Raw genomic sequence first — 25,347 nt, 5'->3', positions numbered from 1 at the left:
TTTCCCTGTACCATAAGAGCCTATGTTTCCAGCCACGGGTGCTTCCTGCCACAGAGGGATGCCTTCCTCCTGAGAACTCCTGAACCAGCACCCACGGTCTGCCTGGGGTGTTACAAGGTGCCATTACAAGACCCCTCAAAGCACCTGAGATCATATGTGAATGCGCGCGCGCGCGCGCACACACACACACACACACACACACACACACCCTTGTTGAGGCCACATTCTCCAGCTGCTTCTTGGTGTCTGGGCTCTGTTACAGAGAACCACCAGCCTTTGCAGTGTCCCCATACCTTCCATGGGCTCCCAGCAGGATGGCTGCTGGCAGCCTCTCACCCACAGGAGGTTGGATGCTGTTGGATGCTCGCTCTGTTAGGATTCCTCTCACTGTCCTTGTCCCATAAGCCCAGATCCACAGGTAGAAAGGAGATGCACAGATGGAAGTGGGGGAGTGCTTAAAGGTATAACCAAGTAGGGACCACTTGAGCTCCATGGAAGCAGTGTTGACAAACACCCTAAGGTGTCATTTTGAAAACCCCTTGATCCAAGATCCTTTACCAGTCTACATGGTTGCTGCTATTTCTAGCTGTTGGTGGAATTTATGTACTATGTAGACATGCTTAGGCAAAAGTGTCTTGCTTCAGATTGATCCTGCTGGGGGATCCAGACCCTGAGTTGCCACCCAAGGCTCAGCTTGCCGGTGGCATCACTCCTAGACAACACCTCCCTGAGCTGACTTTCACCCCCATCTCAGAGACTGTACCAACAGGATGGCCACATAAACAGGCTCCATACTCTATCAGGGAGGGGGAGTGCACCGTCCCTCAGAGCCTGCAGCTCTTCTGTCCCACACTCTGCCCTGCTCCCTCAGAGAAACTCCTAGGAAGAACACTCACTCTGGTATTCCCACTGTAGCCCTAGCTCTTCAATGACGTAGTTACTGTGTCTTCTCTCTTCCACCGTACTTAAGCAGAAAGTGGGTTAGAGACCCTGAAAATCTGTATTGTAACTACCAGGCAGATTGAGGAAAGTGGGCAGTAACAATCCATGTTTCTCCCTGTGGATAGCTAAATGATCGTCTACATGTATGCAGACAGAGAGGAGTGCACGTGTAACTGGTTTGGCAGCACAGACCTATAATCTCAGGATTCTAGAAACCAAGCTAAGAGATATGACTTAAATTCCAGGCCAGCCTGGGCTGCACAGTGAGACCTTCTATCCAAGAACAGCAAACGATAGTTTGGGATCTCTACTCAGGCTGAGGAGGGACCTTTGCGAGGGAGGCTCTGGGACTGGCTGGTGCACAGAGGAATTCTCTCAGGATTGTCAGGTTCTCAGCACACTCAGAACCAGGATTGGGGGAGCAGTTTTAGAGTCAAGATCATCTGCTTACTCTGTTCAGGCACCCCAAGATAGTGCTGCTTGGTTGCCCAGGTGAGACATCTGCGCTCTCTCTCTCTCTCTCTCTCTCTCTCTCTCTCTCTCTCTCTCTCTCTCTCTCTCTCTCTCTCTCTCTCTTTCTCTCTCTCTCTCTCTCTCTCTCTCCTTTACTGTGGCTTGCAGTACAATGACTACGTACACTACATCGAGCCCTGCTTCAAAGGCATCCTCGTCCAAGCAGATCGGGACAACCGAGAGGTAAGTATCCAGCACTGCCACCGAAGCTCCCATCACGGTTAGGGAAGGTATCTGTGAAGACTGCTATACAGTGCCCTGCCCACCATGTGCCCCCCACTCCGGGCAGAGCAAAGCAAGTCAGTGGTTACCTTGGACTGTCCACCCTGTGGTTAGCCTCATCCTTGCCACTGCCTTTTAGAAGATTGACACCAAGCTTTCCCACACTTAGTTCATCTTTGGGCATTTGAGAAACATGGACTCAAGTGAATGTGGTTGGCTGCCCCATGGAGCTCGGGTCTTGCAGCCAGCCCTGGCAACACTTCTAAGCACCCTCCCCAGTTAGGAGCAGGGACAAGAATTCCTGGATCCACTTGGTTCTCTGAGCCTCATCTTGTATTTATTCCCCACCCCATGTCCTGACAGCATTTCAAACAGTTGGTGGATGAGCTGATGGTCAAAGGTGTGGGCATCGTGAGTCAAGCTCTAGTTGAAGCTTTCCAGATCCTAAAGCAGGTAACGACTTCTGGCTGAGCCTGAAGTGGAGGGGGGGTGTGAGGAAGACCCCACTGCAGCTGCAGGTTGTGGCCTGTGGTGGCACCCTCATCCCTCCTCCTCAGTTCCAAGAGTCCAGACAAGGAAGTCTCTGCAACCAGGCTATCATGCTCATCACTGATGGGGCTGTGGAAGACTATGAGCCGGTGTTTGAGACCTATAACTGGCCAGACCGCAAGGTGACTGACTCCTGCTGGAAGGCAGGGGCAAGGGGGGCTCTCCTGCTGCCAAGGGAGCGTTCCCCTAAATCACAGTAGTCTTGTGTGTAGCACAACCCCAAGTTTGAAGTTCTTTCCCATTAGACTTGTTCACCAGCTCCCGTACGTTCTAACTGGATATCCCAAAGTTACAGCAACCTGGGCCCAGAGGAGGGATGTAAGATGCTGCGAGGCAAAGGGCCAGCGTGGTCTGGGGACACAAGAACTGCTCTGTGTTCATTGGGACCCTGTAGTTCATGTTCCTGTCAGGCCCTATGAATTCTCTCTAACCTAAGAGGGCGCAACCTGAGAACCCAAAAGAGAAGAGATATACATGACCCTAGATGTAAGGTCTTCATAAAGGGCACTGACATTGCTTGCAAGCTGCTAATCCCATCTCTTATGGGCAGGTCCGAGTTTTCACCTACCTTATTGGAAGAGAAGTGACTTTTGCTGACCGCATGAAGTGGATTGCCTGCAACAATAAAGGTAAAGGCCTTTGCAAAGCGCTCTGCAATCCACAAGGATACAGGGGGATAGCAATGCTGAGGGCCAGGCTTCTGGCCAGAGGCCTCTTCAGGAGCAGTACAGTGCAGTCTGCCCCCCACTGTTCAGAGAAAGGGAGAGCAGATTTCTCTGAAGCAGGAGCAGACAGTCCTTCAACCCCGCAGGGACTCTTGTCTTCTAGTCATCCAAAATGCAAATCAGAAGCCACTTATACAAGAGAACCGTCTCCTCAAACAAAGCCTTGTACAAATACATAACACAGAAGACAGAGCAGGAGGCAAGAAGAGACCCACATTTTCTCCCCCCACCCCACCATGCAAACGCAAGAGGTTTATTATTCAGCATGTTGGGGTCGACCCTCAATCAGCCCCTCATGGTGAGTGACTGGAAGGTGACTCTGAATAGCTGTAACAAGTTTTTATGCTTTTTAGGGGTACGGGTTACAACAGCAAGGTTACAGTTTAAACTTATTGGCTAAGCATATCGGCCTTTGAATCTATTGGCTAGCAAACATGGGCAGATTCTGACATGCATTCAAACTCTATCTGGGACCAGAGGGTCAGGTGACTATCAGTCAGTATATTCTGCAGTTTTTCAAGAATGTTCCTGCTCCTCCCAAAAACTGTGGGTGGAGAATGGAACTTGGCCTAGCCTTGACTGGAGGCAGGAAGCTGGAACTTGGCCTAGTCTTGACCCGAAGCAGGTGGGTGTAAGGCTGGCAAAAGCCCATAGGGTCCTTCATCCCCCACCCCCTTTTTTCTTGTATAAGTTCCAAATTTTGAGTTATGCTCAGGGGACCCATGTTTTCAGTGTTGGCTATCTGAGGCCCTGTCTTCATTCTTATTGTTGCGAATTAAAGCATTGACTATGTTCAAAGACAGAAGCAGATGGTCACCTTTGGTTTTCCCTTCATGTGTGCACACATTGGGAAAACATGTGTATGTGTGTGTGCATGTGTGTGGAGGAAGCCAGAGGACTTAAGGCAGAGTTGTTCCTCAGGAGGAGACATCTATCTTGATTTCTTTTTTTGAAACAGTATTCCTCTTACCAACTGAGCTAGACTGGCTAGCTGGAGAGGTTCTGGGATCCATCCATCTCTGCCTCCCCAACACTGGATTGCAAGGGCAAGCCAGCACACCCAGTGTTTTTTTTTTTTTTACAAAAACATGGATTCTAGGGATGAGCCTCAGGTCTCCATGCTTGGCAAGTCCTTTACTGACTGATCCATTACTCCAGCCCCTATTTATTACTTGATTGATTTTTCCCCCTGAGGGTGGTTAATTTTTAAACTTTATTTACTTATTCTTTGTGTATGTGTATGTATGCATGCCCATCTGTGCACGTGCCCAATCACATACATGTAGAGGTCAGAGGACAACCTTTGGAAGGAGGTTCTATCCTTCAATCATGGAGATTCCAGGGATTGAACCTACTAAGTTGTCAGACTTCTTGGCAAGTGCCCCTACCCACTGAGACATCTTACCAAATATATTTATTAATTTTACAAGGCAAGCTATTGCTGGATAGCCCAAAACGACTTCAAGTCATGGTGATCCTCCTGCCTCAGCCTCCCAAGTGCTAGGATCACATGTACAAGTTACCACCCACAAAAGGTCAGCATCTTCCCTGGATTCATGTTTTTTTTTTTTTTTTGTGGACCAAGAGTTTTCTTCTGTCTGGGATCAGAACCCCATGACCTGGGCTTGCATTACAATTCTGTTAATCCAACTAAAATTTACCGGGCATATACTTTATACCCAGTGCTTTTCAAAGGCTGTGGCTCAAGGGTGATGGGACAAATGGCTCAGTCTTGACGTTGGTATATCTGGCATGTGGCCCTCGGTTTCAATATGGCTTGAATGTGTCATGTTGGCACAAGGCATGCACTGAACACTGGGCAGAGTGAAGGAACAGTGGGAAAGATACTTTTCCAGTTTGTGGAGCTCACGGGAGGGTCTTTCACATCGAGGGAATAACGTGCTCTAGGCATGAGGTGTAGGAAGCAAGGCTGTTCCATTTTGCTGGCATGTAGAACAGATGGTTCCAGGAGGTGGTGGGCAACAAGTCCAAAAGTTACTAAAGTATGCACAGCCTTATTAGCCAGGTGCCCTTCTCAATAGTGCTATCCTGAAGAGAATAAAGCAGACTACTCCGTAGCCTGAAGAAGACTGGTGAGGAGGGAAACTAGGAGCTGTGGACACAGGAGGACAAAAGCTGCCATCTTGGGGGTCTCTGAACCGATGCTCAGAGTGCTGAAGCTCCTGCTGTCATTTGGGAGGGGGGATATTAGCAATAGAAAGGTTTCCTCCAGGATCTTCCAACCTGGAGCAGAGAAGGCCTTTATTTGTCTTGTACTAGGAGGAAGGACAGAGGCCCAGCTAGGAGCACCCAGAGGCTGGGAGTGCACATGGGCCCTACGGAGGAACCAAGTAGAGCTTGTTCTTCACATCCTATGGTGACAGTTTCTTGCCCTCTCCAGGCTACTACACACAGATCTCTACGCTAGCTGATGCTCAGGAGAACGTGATGGAGTACCTGCATGTGCTTAGCCGTCCCATGGTCATCAACCACGACCATGACATCATCTGGACAGAGGCTTATATGGACAGCCGGGTGCGCATGATGATGGGAAGGTTATGGGGAGGAGCAAGAGGTGACATCTTGGTCCAGAGAGCTCTACATTGTGCCTCCATGGGAGGAGTCATCAAGTGTGATAAAAGGCCTCCTGTCACCTCCCTCCGCTTCACAGTTCTCAGCCCAACCAGCAACACCACTCTGTCCGCCTGCCCCAGAAGCCTAGATCCCTGGGCAACAGACACCCCATCCCAGCGTTCCTTTCCAGTCTGCATTATCCGCCATACTAGTCTCTCCCACCAGCCATGGGAAGAAAATATTCACCCCACTGGTTCACCATTCTGTAGTTTCATCCTGGCCCGCCCTGCATTTCACAGGCTGGAAGAGTGAAGCCTTATGCAGAGGGATAAAAATTAAGATAGGAGGCCATCGGAGACATTTTGGGGGATGTGAGGGAGACCTTCCTGCCTCTTTTCAAGTCACCCCAGTATGTAGCCACCTGCCTTGGTGACAGTATACCAACTATGGTTAAGACATGATGGCAGTGGCTTAGATAAGACCAAAACGGAGAATCATAGAGGTTTAGTGCTGAACATCTCGGGGCTGGTAAGGTTTCTGGTCACAGGGATCTAGGCTTCTTCCTGCAGCTACTTTTACTTCCCAGGCCAAGCCCCATCTTCCTGCTTCTGGGGGCTAGTCCTGCTTAGCCCCTTAAAGGAGACCGCTCAGGAGTCCTCCTGATTCACATACTTACCTCTTCCTGACTTCAAACCCATGCTGACTCCCAAGCTACAGAGGTGGCTGAGAAGACACCCTTTTGGCTTTTCTTTTTCTGTACTCTGCTTCTGAGGACAAGGGCACACTTATTCTAGTGTGTAACTGTAGCTATAAACCATCCTGCCAAGCTGGGGCCAAAAGCCTCAGGAATCCATTCTAAAGTTCCTTCACAGTAAGAGGTGCACCTGGCCAGCTGGAGTGAGCTTTTCCCAGAAGCCTTGTCCATGAGACCCCATCTGTCCCACACTGGTGGCCACTCCCTGAGCTGAGGCTACAGGGAAGAGCCTTCTCCATCTTTTGTCCCCTATACTGTCCTGGTGCTCATTGGTCACAGGCCATCTGACCCTGGTTGGAGAAATGGGAGGAGAAACGAGGAGGCGAGGAGGGCGAGGCTAAGACCTGCTTTGGTACTGTCTTGACATCCCCACACTGTGCGCTTACACTCATCCCTTCTTGCTTGTTCCCCCTCCATCTTTCCCTGCCACCTGTCCCCAGCCTGGCATGTGCTCCCTGGGCCTCTCTCCCATGTGCATATTAAGGTCATACTGAGGACCCTGCAGAAGGAACTCTTGAGAACTTGCAATGTGATAGGAAATTGGGCTGTGGGCAGTGGTTCCACACCTAGGTAGCAGCCGGACTTGAGCCTAGCAGAGGAATTAGGAAGGAGGGGACAGTGACAGAGACAAAGCCTCGCTTTACTAAGCCACTGTGCAAGTGATTTCAGGCAGTTCCTTTCAGCCATAATGAGGTATGTCACTCTCAGCATTGCCACCCAGGATTAGTTGGTTTTTTTGTTTGTTTGTTTGTTTTTTTGTTTTTTTTTTTTTGTTGTTGTTGTTGTTTTTTTTGTCCCTGCCCAGAGACAAAGGCACAGCTTTATTTTTACTTTAAAAACATTGCCTCTATCTCCTCAATTAAAGCCCCAGTATCACACCTCCAAGTCTCCCCTTACCCATCCTCTGCACCCTCAACATCCCTGAAAACCGGGCCCATGTGCAGATCCTTCAGATTGAGGACAGTAGCCCATGAGCGGACAGGCAACCTTCTCCTGTACCATGATTCAGAGCCAAGGGCATGGGAACAGCTCACACTACCCAAGTGTGAGACTGTGAGACGGGTCCTAAGGGAGGCAGAGGAAACACAGCCAGAGCTTGGCTGCAGCTCCCCTGAAGATGCTCCCCTGACTAGAGAGCCTCAGCTCCTCGAGGTCCTAGAGTCTGTGTAGCTGGGAAGACTGCACCTAGAATAAAGGAGGTACCAGCACAGGCCATGCAGGAAAAACCTTGCTTCTCAGCTCCATGCTGGAGCATCGAGGAGGAGAAGACAAGATTCGAAGCTGTCACTGATCCAAGGCGGTCTCGTATGCACACAGTGCACTTCCGTCGACTTGAGCAACAGGCAGTTTGCAGTGTGTTCGCCTCCGCTTGGCGTCATCATCGTCTTATGGCAGAGTTACACGTGCAGGCTCCTTCTGAGGGACCAGAGGAGTCCCTTCCTGATTCTGAATGAACAGAGCTAGTGGTCTGCATGTGTGTTAGGGGTGCCCTCAGGCAGTTGCTCCTAACCCATGTCTGTATGTCTGAGCAGATGTGCAGAAATGTCTTCCTTTCTGTTCAGGTCCCTATCAGTGGTTTCTGGGAGCTGTCCTGTGCTGTACTCTGTTGGCTGGGCTTGGGTTCATCCTTGGTCTGCACAGATGAAAGTGCTTGGCTCACACATTGCTTTTGCTGAGTGACATGAACCTGGTCTGCCTCTCCACCCAGTCCTCCCAGCCTTCCCCTGGTGCTCCTGCCAGCGCCCCTTAGCATCCCTCCCTCCCCTGCTAGTGCTAAGAGTGTGGGTTCCCATACTGCTCTGAGTAATGAACCAGCAGACACCTGAGCCCACTCCCCCTCTGATCTCTGCCCTCTCCTCCCCAGCAGCTCCTTACCTCAGAGGCACAAAACCTGATGCTCCTCACCACAGTGGCCATGCCGGTCTTCAGCAAAAAGAACGAAACAGTGAGTGGTCCTTCCCTGTGCCACAGCGTGGAGGTTGGGGTTCTGCCCACTGAGCCTCACAGCCAACTGCAAGCATTGGATGCAGATTCCAAAGCTCAATCCTGGGCCAGCTATGGAAGAACCTCCTGGCCGACTACGGAGCTGATGTCTGTGCTTTTCCCCCAGCTCCTGCAGGCTTGTTGGGGGTGGGGCAGCCCCTGCTTTGTTCTTGAGACAGGAGGCTATGGGGTCTTTTGCTAGCCTTCCGGGTTAATCACATTTAACGAGCCAAAATGGTTCGCGTGTGAAAACCTCTAGTGAGGGGAATTCTAGAGCTCTTCATCATCTGTCTGGTGAGAAAACACTTCCCTATGGGTCACTTGTGCTAGAGAGACTACGTGAGTTATGGTTCTTTTATTTCGTTCTCTAGCATGGATATTAATATTTCACGTGGCTTTGTATTCCATTTAAATGTTACTACTTAAATATTAATATAGGACATTAATCTTCCTAACAGCTGAGCTTGCCCCTAGGGCCTCTTCTGACAGTCTACATTGTTATCTGGGAGAACTCAGCCAACCCACAGCCTAACTGCCAAGGAAGATCAGTAAACGCTTCCGTTTACAGGCTCCAGAGGCCTGGAGTCTAGTCTTGGAAGCCAGGTTTCCCTGACCCTTGCCCTGTTCCTTCTAGAGGTCCCATGGCATTCTCCTGGGTGTGGTGGGCTCTGACGTGACCCTAAGAGAACTCATGAAGCTGGCACCCCGATATAAGGTGAGCCTGAGTGGTGTCCCTGGCGGATGGTGTCCAAGCCACAAGTCTCCGATGCTGTGACAAAAATCGGTTTAAAGGGAGGAGTGATTTATTCGGGCGCAGAGCTTCAGTTTCTTGACTCTGTCCATGGCTGCTTGACCAGAGACCGGTAGTGGAAGAATGACACCGACTCACTGTGATCCCATTTAAAACTCGCTGCTGTTTTTGATGATCCCTTTCCCTCTTCCCCTGCCTAGCCATCCAACATGTCTAATGCCCTCAACCCTTGACCTTGGCAGCTTGGGGTGCATGGATATGCCTTTTTGAACACTAACAATGGCTACATCCTCTCTCATCCTGACCTCCGACCTTTGGTAAGTTTCGTCTTGAGATTCTAACAATACAAGATTAAGGACAGTTCACACAATGGCTAAAATTCCTTGGCTCATACAATAGGAAAGTCGACACCATTGTAACCATTTCCAAATTATTGCCTAGGTGAATGCACAAGGCAAAAATGCATAGAGTGGTTGGTGAGCAGACCGGAGAGAGGGTGATACAGGCTGGACTTGGGAGAACAGAGTCCTGCAAGACGGCCAGTTTCCACTGCTGTAATAAAACACCTGCAGACGCAATCTTCTAAAGAACGAACTATTTCAGTCCATGGCTGGTTAAGCCTGTTGCTTTATGCTCACGGGGTTCACGCAGCACGGGATGTATGCGTGGGAGCATATGACAGAACGAACCTGTTGACCCCAGAAAGACAATGAGAAAGAGTCTCCAGTTCTATAAGAACATTAAACCTCTCACTAGGCTTTTCAGCGCCAAACATTCAAGCATTTTCCAACAGTGCCAGGCTGGAACCCAGCCGCCCATAAAGAGGCCTCTGAGAGTTGTGTAAGAGCCAAGCCACGAGGGAGAGATGGCTCAGCAGCTAAGAGCACCTGAGTTCAGTCCCCAGAACCCTCTTCAGTCTGTTCATAACTCTTTAACTCCAGTCCCAGGGGATCGGGCACATCTGGTCTCCATGGGCACCTGCATTTACGTGTGCATACCCACAAATACACGCATACACTTTATTCAGAATCAAATAAATCTTTTTTAAGCCTAATCACTGTAGACATTTATCACAAACCCTCACTGTCTCAGTGACTCCATTCCTCCTACAATCTAACAGATGGATCAGCAGAGCCCCAGAGGCCCAAGAAGGGAATGTGAAAAATGAGTTCACAACAAAAATAGCTAGGCTCTCTCACAAGGGCAGTGAAGGGCTCCCTGGGCAGGCCTTCAGTGCTGTCTAGGACCCCTGTCGTCTTCTGACTCTGTCCAGGAGCTGTTGGTATTGTCATGAGTTCTCCTGAGCACCTGCTATCTGAGTACTCTACCTCCGGAGAGTATGTGACCCTGGCCACAGTGACAATGGCCACCTTGCTGGTGTGAGTCTGGAGGGGTAAGCAGGGGCGGGGGGACTGAAGTTCTGGAGGCATCTTAAACCTACTCCTCTTTGGTCTTTTGAGGAACCTCAAGAGGCTTGGATAGCAGAATTTACAAAGGGGCTTCTCTGTCTCAGGAGTCATTTGAGGAGACCAGCTGAACTAAGTGTTAAGGCAGTTAGCTCGAGTGGAGACAGAATATCCTCAGACATTTGACTGAACCCCATTGGTCTCTCCCCCACTGTCTTCCCAATTCAGACTCAGCAGGGCATTTATCTGAACCCATAATGAACAATCTTATACTAACAGGTTCGTGGACCTGTGCCATCAAGTGACTCACAGTAAGGGAATGTGTAGGTTGACCCCAGATTTTACATATGGAATTAAGGTACATGAGTCAGAAGCCCACCTGCCAGGATCCATCTATGTAACTCACATGAACAACGCTTTCCTTGGCCAGTTCATTGTGGGGACCTGACATTATCATGCTAGTGAGAGTGTTGTACACAGAGGAACACATCTAATCAAAGTCGAATGTGTGGAGGCATGTAAGCAATATGACCTGCTTACCAAAGGACACCGTGGGGCTTGCACCGGGTCCTGCGTAAGGAAGGTATTATCAGGAAAGCAAATGGTGGAATTTCAAAAAGCAAATTAATAGAGAATTTTCTTAGCAATAGAATAAGAAAGATCAAGAGACATGCTGGGGACCTAAAAAACCTTTCTATGTCAGTGTCCCCAGCCAAATGAAGTCATATGTTTATTCTGAGGGACTGAGAATGGGCTACAATCTGTCAGGTGGAGCTGAGACTTAGGAAAGGGCACTGGAATGTTTCCAGAGAGACAGTTCAGGTAGAATACAGAGAAGCCCTGATGACCCTGGACCTCAGGAAGACAGAACAGAACATTGTGTGGGCCATAGGTAAGGAGGGGATCAGAGTAGGGACAGTGGAGTGGCTTCCATACCATAATCATGAGAGAGAGAGATTGAGAGAGATAGAGAAGGGGGGAGGAGAGGAGAGAAAGAAGTAAATGAAATAACCCGCAGAAATAAGACACACAACCAGTGACTTCAACCCCCAAACATCTACTGGGGACCCATTTACAGAAGTAGATGGTGCTATTTTTAACATGCTCGGGTGATAAACTCTCCTCTTTCCTTTATGGATGGCACTACCAAACTAAACCGGGGAAGTACCATGGGCGTAATTACAGATAACATGATGATTTCTGTCAGGGAGGGAGAGTGAGAGAGAGCAAAAGAGTAAGAGAGGGAGAGAGAGAGGAAGAGCGAGGGAATGATTCTGCTCGGAGAATTGGTTCGTGGATCTGTGTCAGATTTTGGAGACAGGTGGTTATTAAGCACTACAGATCTGCGCTTGGATCTGACCAATTTAGAAAAAAGAAATCTGTCAAGATGAGATGCTTCTGCAGATGCCTTAGAATCTGGAGGGAGCATGGCTGCTCATAAAGCGTTCTGAAATGATCATCAGACATTAACAAGATGAGATGCATGAGACAGAGGTGGGCGCTCTGCAAACTGAACACCCACGTGCAGAACACCACATGAGAATGCCGAGGGGATTCACCTGGCTGTGGTGCCATCTGGGCAGCCAAGCTGGCCTGGCTGTCTGAGCAGCCGACAGGAACACAGAGGCCACAAACCACACCTCTCATCTCCTAGCCAGACTCCATGAGCAATCTGGATTTCTTCCCCGACAGCTTCGTTTTCAGGGTAACATGGAGAGAGCTGAGCATCTTCAGAGAGCTGAGGTTGTCAGACTGCAAATGTTTAGCTGGAGACAGTCAAGTCTTAGAAGTGACAAGATTGAGCATCCCGAGTCTTGTCAGGAAGAACACGTTCTAGGTGCTTCTAGATGAAAGCGGGCAAGAAGAAGTAAAAGTTAGGAAACAAATTCAAACCCCACAGGAGGGAGAACTTTGTAATAATAAGAGCCATCCAAACTGTGACAAGCTGTCTCACAAAACAGGGAGATCCCTGACATGAAAAAAGCACACACACACACACACACACACACACACACACACACACACACACACACACACACACACATACCAGGAGGCTTGGAGGCAGTATGTGGCACACATTGGTCATGGAAGATTTGCACTGAGTAAAAGTTTGACCTGGCTCATCCTGGGAGATTATGGGATGCTTTGATTTTATGAGGGTATGTGAAAGATTTTAAAGAATAGGGGAAGGGAGTAGGGTGCATGCTAACCCCACCTTTTCCACACTGTCTGACCCTTTCCAGTACAGAGAGGGCAAGAAGCTGAGGCCCAAGCCCAACTACAACAGTGTGGACCTCTCAGAAGTGGAATGGGAGGACCAAGCTGAAATCGTGAGTGGGAAACAGGGAGTGAGAAGCTTTCTCTCAGTTAGCCTTGTAGGGGGCAGCACTGGGTACCCCAGGAGAGGCAAGGCACTGGGCAGCTCTGGAACAGAGCAGTTGGGTTCTGTGCCTATGATTCTTTCCACAACTGTGCATATCGAGACATGACCCTGGAGTCACAGGTTACTGAGACCGGTTGAGCTTGTGACTATAAGCCCAGCATGGTTTCGGGGTTGTCATGCTTAACTTCTAGCCTCCCTATCACATCCTGGCAGAGACTGCGTCTCAGCAACACAACCCTGTATCCCAGAGCATCCATCCCTCAGAGCGCTGCCACAGTGAAAACCTACAGCTGTGAGCCAGTGGTACCTAGACCCAGGTCCACCCTCCCTCCTAGAAGTCTGCTCAGAGGAAAGGGAAGAAAGATGTCCTAGGGAGTCCTAAGACATGGTTAAAGCCCAAATCCAGGTAAACAGGTACCAATTCCCTTGTCTTTCCTCTTAAAGCTGAGGACAGCCATGATCAATGGAGAAACGGGGTCTCACTCCATGGATGTGAAGGTGCCACTGGACAAAGGGGTAAGGAGCTAGTGACAGTGCCCATGAGGTCAAGTCAGGCAGCACTGAGCCTGGACTTGGACTTCACTGTGGCCTGGGGTTGTGAGGGGAGGGGGAAAGCTGCGGAGTAGAAAGTGCTCTGCTGATCTCATTGGTCTGTGGAGAGTGCTGGGTATGGAGGTTGCCCAGGTCACTGGCAGCTCTTCCTTCTTCCCTCTGCCAACTGCTATTTGGCCCTTTCGTTGTTTATGATAGAAAGGGAGAAAGTGACAGTTTTGCAAACTGCCAGAAGCTCTGCTAAAACGTGTCACATGGGGAAAGGTTGGAAATATCCATTCCTCCCTTAAGCTGATTTTCATCCGAACACTAAGGACGGAAACAAATACCCTTAATACCCTTACTACAGAGAATCAAAACCGGGAACCCTCCCCCTCCCCCCTCCCCCGCCTCTACAGACCTGTGTGCCATTAGAAAAGACCATTGCATCTTCTCACTCAAACGATTATGACGCATCCTCTGCATTCACACCGTCCCTTGACATATTAACAAATGTCACCTCCTCCTGTACAGCCACCCCCACTGCCTCCTTCATTACCCACCTGCCTCCGCTCAAAGAACACAGCATCTGTCTGCAGCAATTAGACCTTGAGTCCTTGCCTGTACACAGATCTTCGCAGAGGACAAACTGAGAGGCACTGGCCAGTGTCCCTTCTACACAGTGTATTGGTCTCCACCAGGACTGCTGTGGGTCCTTCTGCCCCGTCAGGCACACTGAGAATGTCAGAGTAATGCCAGGTCAATGGAGATAACTAATACAAAAGAGTCACGGTCCTCTCTCTGTATCTTCAACATGTCCTAAGAGTCCCACCAAGACCCAGCCACCAGTACATAGAACCTAGCATGAAAAATCTCATATGCACGTGTCCATTTAGCAGCCAGAGCTGCTGTGCTGTGGCCACCACAGTGGGTGGAGTTTGCTCTCACCTTTTTCTCCCAGGATCAGGGCCCTCTTAAGGCATCTCCAATGCTTCTCAAAGTCAGCAGGCAGAGTCCTAATCAGAGCAGCAGTCTGAACTTCTACAGAAACTTCTTCCTGCCTGAGAAATTTGCTCGTTGCTGCTAATAAGCCATTTCAGTTTGTCAAGACTTCCTTAAACATGAGTGCATCAGAGAAGCCGGGTTCTGGTGGCAGTGGTGGCTTCGTAGCACACAGTTGCTGTGTCTTCCTACTGCTAATAGCACTGGTAATGACAGTCCGAATTTCTCAGAGGTGGAATTGTACAGGTGCCCGTTTATTCAGCAGACCTACAAGGCAGGTCCCTGACTGTCCACATCTTACAGGTGGAGACATTCAGAGAAGCCAGAAATGAGTGTAGGATCTCAGCAGATCACAAACTCTAGACTGCAGGTCTCTGAGACCTGTGTACACACAGAGCCGTCTTAAAGGCTCCCAGTTGTCTGGAGAAACATTTCTTTATAAATTAAGTGGTAGATTAGCAGGTTTCCTTATTGCACTTTTCTACATAATTGCTTTTAATTAGCCCTCCCCAGTCACCATCCCCCATCCTTGGTTTTCTACAACATTTGCATTACATTTGTTCTACTACCCTCTCTGCCTCTGTCCTTTAAGATCACTTTTTCCCTTTTATGTGCTCCTTTCTGGTTCCCTACCCTCTATATACACTCAGTCATATGCATATATGTGTATGTGTTACTATATATAATTATATGATATATGTTTTATATAATAAATGATACATAATCATGTACATTGTTTAATATATATGTATTATCTATGTGTGTATATTTATAGTTAGCAGCTAGGACTCACAGTGTTTTTCTTTCAGACCCTGAGCTGTCACACTCAGTGTTTTTTCTAGTTCCATCCTGCCCCATTTTGGACAGTTCCTTTCCACCCCTGAGACCTTTCCCACATCTGCTTCATGGCACATGTATTCTATGATCTTCTTTTTCTCCCTCCTTCATCCCTCCCTTCAGAATTCCTTTAAAGTTTCATAACATTTGCACATAGATACATAAATAATCACATTTATACCAACACCCACCCATATGTCCTTTTAATCTAGATCTAACATATGGGTGAAAACATGGAGCGTTGTCTTTATTAGTCTGTCTTATTTCATTTAACATAATGATCTCCAGTTCCATCCATTCTCCTGCAGATGATGTTCTGATTTCACTTTTCTTTAGGGTGTTTTAAAACTCCTGTGTGTGTGTGTGTGTGTGTGTGTGTGTGTGTGTGTGTGAGAGAGAGAGAGAGAGAGAGAGAGAGAGAGAGAGAGAGAGAGAGAGAGAGAGAGAGAGAGACTTCTGTTTTTTGAAATCCATTGATTGATGTGAGTTGATCTGTAGTGACAAGTTTTTGAGACTTCTGGAATTTTGGTTTCTTTTAAAACACACACACACACATACACACAGAGAGAAGTATTATATGAATACACTTTCATTTTAATCCCAGGTGTGGGGTATGGGGCTGCTTCTCAGCAACTGACTATGATTTGCTTCATGCTCTAACAGAGGCGTGGTTTTGTCAACTGCAGATTTTGTTTTCTGCAGCCATGTGATGTTTGGAATTTTTGAAATCTTTCAGAGGGTATATAAATGCTAGTGCCCCAGTAGGTGGGGTGAGTGGCTGGTATTGATTATAGTTTGTTAGTAGTTGTGCTTAAAGAGAAACAAGAAGAAAGAAATTAAACTAGAGGATCTATCTGTCTATCTCTCTATCTATCTCTAACTCTTGTTTTCCCGATCTAGTGTTAGGGAGTGAAATGGGGGAGTAAAGAGTGGGGCAAAGAACTTACAAAGTAACAAAGACCATCAGCAGACATCTAAGGCTATTGTGAACATTCATTTCTTAGCTATAGTGAACAGAACAGCAATAAACAAGGAAGGACCAGGTCCATGTGATATATTGACCTAGATTCCTTCAGGACACACCCAAGGGTGATATGCCTGGTTCATGTGGCAGTCTATGCTTTGAGAAACTGCCATACTGGTCTCCATAGTGACTATAAATGGTTACATTTCCACTGGCAGTGTATAATGGTTTCAGTATTTGGTTTTGTGATTCTTTACATGGTCTAGAAATTAATTCCCTGGTTGATTTGTTCCCACTCTGTAGGCTGCCTCTTCCTGCTAGAGACAGCTTCCTTTGCTGTGCATAAGTCTTTTAACCCATGTGATTCCATTGGTCAGTTCTTAGGATGTTATGCCACTGTAGTCCTTTTCAGAAAGTCCTTCCTATGTCTGTATCCTGAAGGGTTTCCCTATGTTTTTTTCTGGCAACTTCTAAGTTTTAGGTCTTGATTTGTTTTTAATTGACTACTGATCTAGGTCAGCTACATAAGCCTGATTCCATTAACTTGCATATAGAAACCCAGTTTTCCCCATACCTATGTTGAAGTCTGTCTTCTCCCCAACATATATTTTGATGCCTTTGTCAGACATTGGGTAGCTGTGTGGATTGGTCTTTAGATTCTCTCTTCTGTTCCATTGACCCACATGTCTGTGTGTGTGTGCCAATACCATACTGTTTTGTTTCTATAACTAAGTAATATAAGTTGAGAAATTATGATACCTCCAGCATTATTCTTTCTGCCAAGAATTGTTTGGGATAATCAAGGTCATATCAGTTAAGGTTCTCGAGTGGAACAGAACTTTTAGAATTTATATTAAGAAATAACGTGGGTATCAGGTTTTGGCCCCTATAAGCCATTCTGACTTCCACACACTGATTTGTAGGATGTGTTTGGAAGTTCCTTCCATTTCTGAGCAGCACTGGTCTTAACTCTTTGATGGTTGAGTAAGACTTAGGTGGTGAATCCATCTGTCTTGGGCTTTTGTTGTTGTTGTTGTCGTTGGAAGACTTTTGTACAACTTCAACTTCATTGATTGCTGTAACTATATTTAAGTTGTTTCTCTCTTGCTGACATAAATTTGATTGGTCATGTGTATACAAAAATGTGTCACTTTCTTCTAGACTTTCTAGTTTACTTTTTTTTTAGAAAGTGAGTTTTCAAAATATTCTTTAAAGGTGCTCTAGATTTCATTGAACTCTGTAGTAACTTGTGCTTTTTATCTAATTTTATTAATTTGGATCTTTCCTTTTTTGTTTTGGTTTAGAGGTTTATCTTATTTGGTTTTTCAAAATACCGAGTTTATTAAGTCTATATTTTTTAAAGATCTATTTATTTATTTATTTTATGTATGTGAGTACACTGTCTCTGTCATCAGACACCAGAAGAGGGCATCAGATAGCATTATAGATGGTTGGTACTCACCATGTGGTTGCTGGGAATTGAACTCTGGACCTCTGGAAGAACAGCCCATGTTCTTAACCACTAAGCCATCTCTCCAGCTTACATTAATTTTTAAACTTCATTAATTTTTCTCATTGTCTTTATTATTTCTTGCCCTTTACTGCTTTTGGTTTGGATTCAATTTGCTGTTCTAAGATTTGAGTTAGATCATTAGCCTATTTATTTTTAATCTTTCTGACTTTTAAAGATACATTTATTTATTTAGTATGTGTATTTTTATTTACTTAGTATGTGCATGTGTTAGTGTGCATGTGTGTGCTACATGCACACACACACACATACACACACACACACTCACACACCACGGTTTGCCTGTAGGGAATCAGAGGAGAACTTACAGGGGTTGGAGTTCTCACCTTTTGCCATGTGACTTGATGGATGAAACTCAGGTCATCAGCCCTGGCAGCGAGCCCCTCTACCCTTAAGTGATCTCAATAGCACGTTCCTTAAACACACACATAGCTGTAAACTTTCCACTTGCAACTGCATTAGCTGTATCCCCAAAGTTCTGGTAAGATATGCTGGCATGCATTTGATTCTAGAACTGGTTTTTATTTCCCCCTTGCTTTCTTTAATGACTCTAGTCATGCAAGAATGTGTTGTCCAAGATTTTGAGACTGAACAATATGCTTTTTAGAGGTTTGTTTATTTATTTATTTATTGTATATGTTTTAATGTGAGTGTACACATGCCATGACATGTGCGTGGAAGTCAGACAATAGCTCATAGGAGTCAGTTCTCTTCCTATCATGTGGCTTCTGGAGACTAAAGTCAGGCCATCTGTCTCAGTGACAAGCTCCCTTGCTTCCTGAGCCATCTCACTAGCCCTCAACTATATGGTTTGTGAAAGAGTCGTGTACTTTAAACAAAAATTAGGTGGTCAACTTCAAAAGTCCTAAACTCAAACAATAGCACAACCTACCAGAGTCCCCAGGATGTCACCACAGTAGCCCTGAAAGGAAAGATTACAGCGCTAAGTGCCCTCATTGAAAAATCAGAAAGATAGCAAATAGGTTGACTAAAGATGCACCTTACAGCTACAAAATCATCAGATGAATCTAACCAAACCCAGTAGATGGCAGAGACAATAAAGATTGTGACAGAAATGAATGGCATAAAGACTGAAAGAATAACACATTGAATCAGTAAAGTAGGGCGTTGCTTCTCTGAGAAGGTTGACAAAACCAGAGGGGGGGTTAATAAAAATAGAGATGAAGGAGGATTTGCACTTTGGAGCTCACTGAAATCCATTAGGGTATACTTAGCAGACTTGCAATACAAAATGCTGGAAAGCTTAAAAGAAATAGATTTCTATTAAATTTCAGATGACCTACTTAAATTAAATCCAGAAGTTATAAACAACTCAGACCAATCCATAACAAGCAAGGAGACTGAAGTGGTAATGAAAAGTCTCCCCAGATGTTTTGCTAAGTGTACATTAGTGTATGGTGTCAAACTGTCCTGTAAATATTTATGATTCTACCCACAGATTAGCACTGCCCTCTTCCTCTTGGTCAGCAGAGGCCCTTTCTTCAATGGGCAACAATTGTGGCACTCATAACTCACCAAAGTGCTGGGACCAAGGGGCTCTTGAGTGGCCCTAAATAAGATATTAGTGTAACTACTTCCAGCCTCAAAACAATATCTTAGAAAAGGGGGTGAAAAGGATACAACCACCAGAAGAAAGGAGGAGAGGGCTGTTGTGCAACGCTGTCTCCCAGACACAACACAACTGTTGTACCAGGAACCCCCAATAGCTGTGATTACCTGCAAACATTAGAGTCAACATTACATCGGAAATACAAGAAGAGCTGACAAGCTCCACACCTCACTGAGGAGTTAAGGGTGGTTAATGGTTGCTGGTGAAGGAAGACAGCATGTTTTTTACACATGCATTGCTAAATTCACAGAATGTTTAAGGAAGCTCTCACACAGATACTCCTTAGATTGTTCTACAAACACATCGCATGAAGTCAGTATTTCCCTGATACCAAAATAAAATAAAACCACAGAGCGACACATATGCAAAAAAAATCCCAACAAAATACCAACAAACCAAATTCAGGAACACATTTAGTTCACGGACTGCAACAAAGTTGCTTCCATCCTAGGAATCCAAAGCTGGCTCAATACTCATAAATCAGTAAGTGTGGTAATGATCAATATGTGCCAATAGCACCGTGTAAATGAGTTTAAGGATAGAGATTATATAACCACCTAGATACAGGAAACATGTTTGACAAAGTTCAATGTGGCATTATAATAAAGGTGCTTGTGGTGGTTTGAATGAGAATGGTCCCATAAGTTCTTGAATGCTTGGTCCCCAGTTAATGGAACTCTTTAGGAAGGATTGAGAGATGTATCCTTATTGGAGTCCCTGAAAGTAGGGCGCTGAGGTTTCAAAACCCCACACCAGGCCCAGTCTCTCTCTTTCTACCTGCTGCTTGTGGGTCAAGGTACAGCTCTTAGCTACTGCTCCAGCACCATCCCTGTCTGTCTGTGTGATTACACACTCCCAGGATGACAATCCTGTGTCCAACCCTCTCAAAAGCTGCAAAGAAGTCCTCAATGCTTTCTTTTTTTCCTTACAACTTTATTTAAAGAAGAGAGATACATGTACAGATTTTTAAAAGCATTTTGGCAATTCTTTTAGAGGTTTGATAGCATGCACTGAAATCCCACTAGTTACCATAAGCATAAAGTACATGTAGAAAAGAATATCATCCTGAGTGAAGTAACCCAGTCACAAAAGAGCAGACATAATATGCAGTCACTGATAATTGGATACTAGCCCCAGAAAGCTCTAAATACCCCAGAAACAACTCACAGGCCATATGAAGCTGAATAATAACAAAGGCCAAATAGTGAAAGCCTCAGTCCTTAAGAAAAAAATAAGTGTATAGCACCTGCTCAGAGTGTGGTACACCTAGACCTTAAATGCTTTCTTTTATATGAGTTTCCTTGGTCATGTTGTCTCTTCACAGCAATAGAACAGTGACTAAGACAGTACTGAAGACTCAGGGATAGATGGAGTTCTTCCAAACAATAGAGATCAAATATGACAAACCTTTAACCAACAGTATACTAAATGGGTGGGAACTGAGGGTCTTTCCTCTGAATTCTGAAATGAAGCTCCTCACTCTTATTCAATACAGTTCTCAACATTTTAGAACAATAGGATGTGAGAAAGATTAAAGGAATAAAAATAAGAAAGACTTCAAATTATCTCTATAGGCAGACAGCATAATTGCATACTCAAAAGACTATGGACTCCACCAAAAGATTCCTTGATCTGATAAACACTTTCAGTAAAGTCCCAGAATGCAAATCCAATATACAAATATCAGTAGCTTTCTTAAATGTCAGCAACAAACTTGGTGAGAACGAAGTTTAAAAAAAAAAAAAAAAAAAAGTCCCCTTTACAGTGTTTTTTGAATTTTCTAATTAAGTACCTAGGAACAAACCTAACCATAGGTGGTGGAAAGGACTTCCACACTTATGGACCAACAGAATTGGTATTACAAAAGTGGCTGTGCCACCAAAAGTAATGTACAAACCCATTGCAGCAGCAAAATTTCAATAACATTTGCACAAAACTAGAGGGAAAATTCAAAATTTGTATGGGAACAAACACACACACAAAGAAAAATCCATGAGCAGCTGAAGCAATCCTAGGTGGGAAGGATGCTGATATATGTATGTCACAGTATCTTACTTCAAATGACACACAGCAGTAGTGACAAGACAACATGGTAATGCCACCAAAACAGACATATTTGCCAAGTGGAAAGAGTATCTGTGAATAAGCTCACACAGAAATATTTGACAAAGGTGTCAGAAACCATCCACTGGGGTGGGTGGGGGAAAGACAGCTTATGCAACAAGTGGTCTGGCAAAACTGGATATCCAACTGAAAAAGAATAAAATGTGTTCATATATCTTTTACATTGCACAAAAGTCAATAGGTAAAATTTTATTAATTTCTATCTTAAACACTAAAATTGCTAGAGGGAAACTGTTGCAGTAAATATTAAAGATGTTATTTATCTTTTATCCCATGCTAGGGCTGGCTCCCCGTGGGGCTCCATGGCTCTGTGGGGTACCTCTAACTTGGCAGCTCCATGCTGCCTCTAAGAACTCAGGCATGGCTCACTCCACCACCCCTGCGGTGTTGTTTTCACTCACTTTCCTCCACCGCCTGGTACAAACATGACTCCACAACCATTAACTTATCAAACAGGTTTATATGTTAAAGTCTCAATCCACAAACCCTCTACACAATAAGCTTACAACCAATAGACAAAGATATAAACTGCCCATCTAGATGAGATAAATAGACCCATAGAAACACTTAGAAATGACCATAACAACCTTATCAATCTAGAGATAAACTGAGAGAAATATCCAAATCTGCTTCCATCTTGCTTCCTTCCCAATCTCCCACTTTCTCCACTTCCTCTTTCCTTACCAGAACTTTATCTCTGCCCACTCTCTACTGTCCAATCACGTACGACCTTGACAACAACCTACAGGAAACACCTGCAGATGTATTGGCATGGCACTAGAAAATGTTCACGCTCCTGTAAACAAACTCTAAGGAAACTCATTCTGTCCCCACCAAAGAAGACAGGACAGTGGAAGGCAGCTAATTGGGAGAAGTGGGAAGATTAAGAAACATGGGAGGGGGACAGGAAATGGTGGGAGTTGTTGGTTATTTTCTATTGCTAGGACGGAGACAGCACGTAAAAGGAAGGCTTTAATCAGCTTACAGATCTATAGTTGGAGTCCCATGATGGTAGAGCAAAGGTGAAAGGTGACTGGAACAGGAGCTCAATTAAGACCCACAAGCAAGGGAGATGGGGAGGCTGGGAATCGCCTGAGACTTTTGAAACCTTCAAGCCAACCTCTCAGTGATTCACATCCAATAAGGCCACACCTCCAAATCCTTCCCAAACAGTTTCCAACTGAGGACCAAGTATCCCAACATGTGCACCAACAGGTACATTCTCATTCAGATTGCCATGGTGGGTGACGGGTGAACATAACAAAAGTGCATTATGAAAATGCCATATGGAAACACACTATTGTATAAGTCAATATATGCCAATAAAATATTGTAAAAGGAATTTGAGCAAATAAAAGAGTCCCCAATACCACCACCCCCAAAAAAACCCTACAGACCTGGCAAAAACTTTTTTCTTTTTCTTTTTTTTTTTTTTTGTTTTGTATTGTTTGTTTTATTGAGATAGACTCTCCCCATCCCCCATGTAGTTCTGGCTATCTGGAGCTTGCTATGTAGACCAGGCTGACCTCAAACTCAGAGGTCTATCTGATTCTGCCTCCCTAGTGCTGAGATTTAAAGTATGTCTCACCTTGCCCTCCTGGCAAAACCTTTCTAAACAGGAGCCAAGAGCACAGGAATATCCCCAAGAATTAACCACTGGGTTATACGAAAAGCTTCTGCAAAACAAAGGAAACTCGTATAGAGTGAACAGAGGCCAAAGAATGGGAGAATTTTAAGCTGTGCCACAGATAGGTGGTTAATAACTAAAATATATTAAAAAATTGAAAAATGAAACACCAGCAGAACTACCAATCAACAAGTTGTCTTTTAAAAAAATGGATGAGTCTCAAGAGAATAAAATATGAAGTTTACTTTTGTATGGTAAAATTTCAATGTATGTGTGTACTGTATTTTTACTAGCCAGAAGGACTAGGAGAGGGGAAATACAGGGATAAAGGAGATGTGTAATAGAGCATGTGTGACATGACCACAGGTAAGAGGGTATCAGGAATGGGAAGACACAAGAGGAGAAGGAGGGATAATAAAAGTTTACAGCCAGGCAATGTGGTGTATGCCTTTAGTCCCAGCACTCAGAAGGCAGAGGCAAGTAGATGAATTCCAGGTCAGCCTAGTCTACATCAGGAGTTCCAATCAGCTAGGGCATACTTTGCATGCTAATTAAGATTTTTAAAGTTTTAATTGGAAAAATGATTTATTATTTTATATATATAATAAACAAAATTATATATATATAGTTGTGCTATTGAACTCAGGCTTTATTATGCTATGATGTAATAAAATATAAATGATTGTTTTGATTCTTTTATATTTGGTAAGACCTGGTTTTTACCTTGAATGTGATGTATTTTTAAGAAGGTCTCAAGGGCTGTTAAAAGGGATATCTATTTTGTATCTATTGGATGGAATATTCTGTATATAATAAGTACATTTGATTTGTAATGTAATTTGATTCTTGAGTTTTCTTTGTTAATTTTGAGTTTTGGATGACCCAGTTAGAAATGAGAGTAGGGTATTAAAATCACCAATTGTGATTTTATTAGTCATTATCTGAACTTTTAGGTTCATTAATGATCTTTTTGCAAAATTAAAAGTCCCTGTTTGGGGTGTGTGTGTGTGTGTGTGTGTGTGTGTGTGTGTGTGTGTGTGTTTGTGTGTGTGTGTGTGTGTGTAATTAGTGGAGAAATGGAACCAGTGTATGTGTCTACCAAAAAATGAATGAATAGTGAAAATATGGCAATATGCAAAATGGAATTTTATTCATCTTTGTGAAGAATTGTTCCTTGTTAATATATGGTAGATTTCTTTATCTCTTTGCACTAAATTTGATTTGAGGTCTATCTTAGATATCAGAACTATGCCAGTTTGGTGTGGGTTTCCATTCACTTGGCATATTTTTTTTCCCACCCTTTAACTTTGAGTCTGATGTCTTTGCCAGTGAGGTGTGTCTCTTGGAGACAATAGAAAGACAGATCTAGATTTTTAATCCACTCAGCAGTCTAGGCTTTTGTTGGTTAATTGGTTGGTTGGTTGGTTGGTTGGTTGGTTGGTTGGTTGGTTGGTTGGTTGGTTGGTTGGTTGGTTAGTTGGTTGATTGATTTTTAGAGACACAGTTTCTCTTTATAACGACCCTGGCTATTCTGGAACTCACTGTGTAGACCAGGCTGACCTCAAATTCACAGAGATCTGCCTGCCTCTGTCTCCCAAGCACTAAGATTAAAGATGTGTGCCATCACACATGGCCAAGCAGCCTAGGTTTGATTTTGTTGGTAGTAGTTTTTGTTTTGTTTTGTTTTTATGTTTTATTTGTTTGCTTTATTGCTAGTTGGAAATATTCACATTCAATGTTATTAGTGAGAAATGTTTACTGATCCCTGTAATTTTTCAGATTGTTTTTCTTGTTGGTTGAATTGTCTTTATTTTCTTCCCTATTGGGGTATTAGACATTTGCTGGTATGCTGTGTTGGACTTGTGTGTTTCTTCCTGATTCTTCTTTATCTATTTCTTTCATGAAACATTCTTTTCTATGTCCTCATGACGGAAACAGTCTCTGCACTCCCTCTGTCTATAATAGCCTTTTAAGTATCTCCTGCGTTGTTGGCTTGGTAGTATGAACTGCTCAAGTTTGTGTTTGCCTTGTAATGTTCTTACTTCTCCATCAGTTGTTAAAGAGGTCTGTGCTAGACACAGCAGGCAGTTATTTACTTCAGGACCTGAAGTGCATTAGTCCATCTTTTCCTGGCTTTGATGTCTGATGTTATTATCCTGATGTTTCTGTCTTTGTTGATCTTGTTGGATTGCTGTCTCTTACTGCTTTGTGTGAATTTTTATTTTTAATTATGTGTACATGTACAGGTGCACAGAAGTGCATGTGTCCAAGGAAACCCAAAAGAGAGTTTGGGATCGCC

At 44.8% G+C, this 25,347-nt stretch overlaps 1 protein-coding gene across 1 annotated transcript in view; it reads left to right on the top strand.

The window, feature by feature from the left end:
- Nucleotides 1–25,347, top strand: part of CACNA2D4 (calcium voltage-gated channel auxiliary subunit alpha2delta 4) — a gene marked incomplete at both ends in the record, with an annotated part of 113,907 nt that overhangs the window by 30,706 nt on the left and 57,854 nt on the right. Inside the window, 10 exons of the mRNA XM_080914776.1 lie at nt 1,564–1,638; nt 2,041–2,130; nt 2,235–2,348; nt 2,777–2,855; nt 5,353–5,486; nt 8,147–8,224; nt 8,897–8,977; nt 9,256–9,330; nt 12,663–12,749; nt 13,247–13,318. Coding sequence (XP_080770902.1) covers nt 1,564–1,638; nt 2,041–2,130; nt 2,235–2,348; nt 2,777–2,855; nt 5,353–5,486; nt 8,147–8,224; nt 8,897–8,977; nt 9,256–9,330; nt 12,663–12,749; nt 13,247–13,318 — 885 coding nt within the window. The remainder of the gene's footprint in view (nt 1–1,563; nt 1,639–2,040; nt 2,131–2,234; nt 2,349–2,776; nt 2,856–5,352; nt 5,487–8,146; nt 8,225–8,896; nt 8,978–9,255; nt 9,331–12,662; nt 12,750–13,246; nt 13,319–25,347) is intronic.

The sequence above is a fragment of the Micromys minutus genome (assembly GCF_963924665.1).
Source record: "Micromys minutus genome assembly, chromosome: 3".
Taxonomy (NCBI): Eukaryota; Metazoa; Chordata; class Mammalia; order Rodentia; family Muridae; genus Micromys; species Micromys minutus.
Note: the sequence above shows the minus strand (reverse complement) of the source record. Positions and strands in the feature narration are given on the sequence as shown.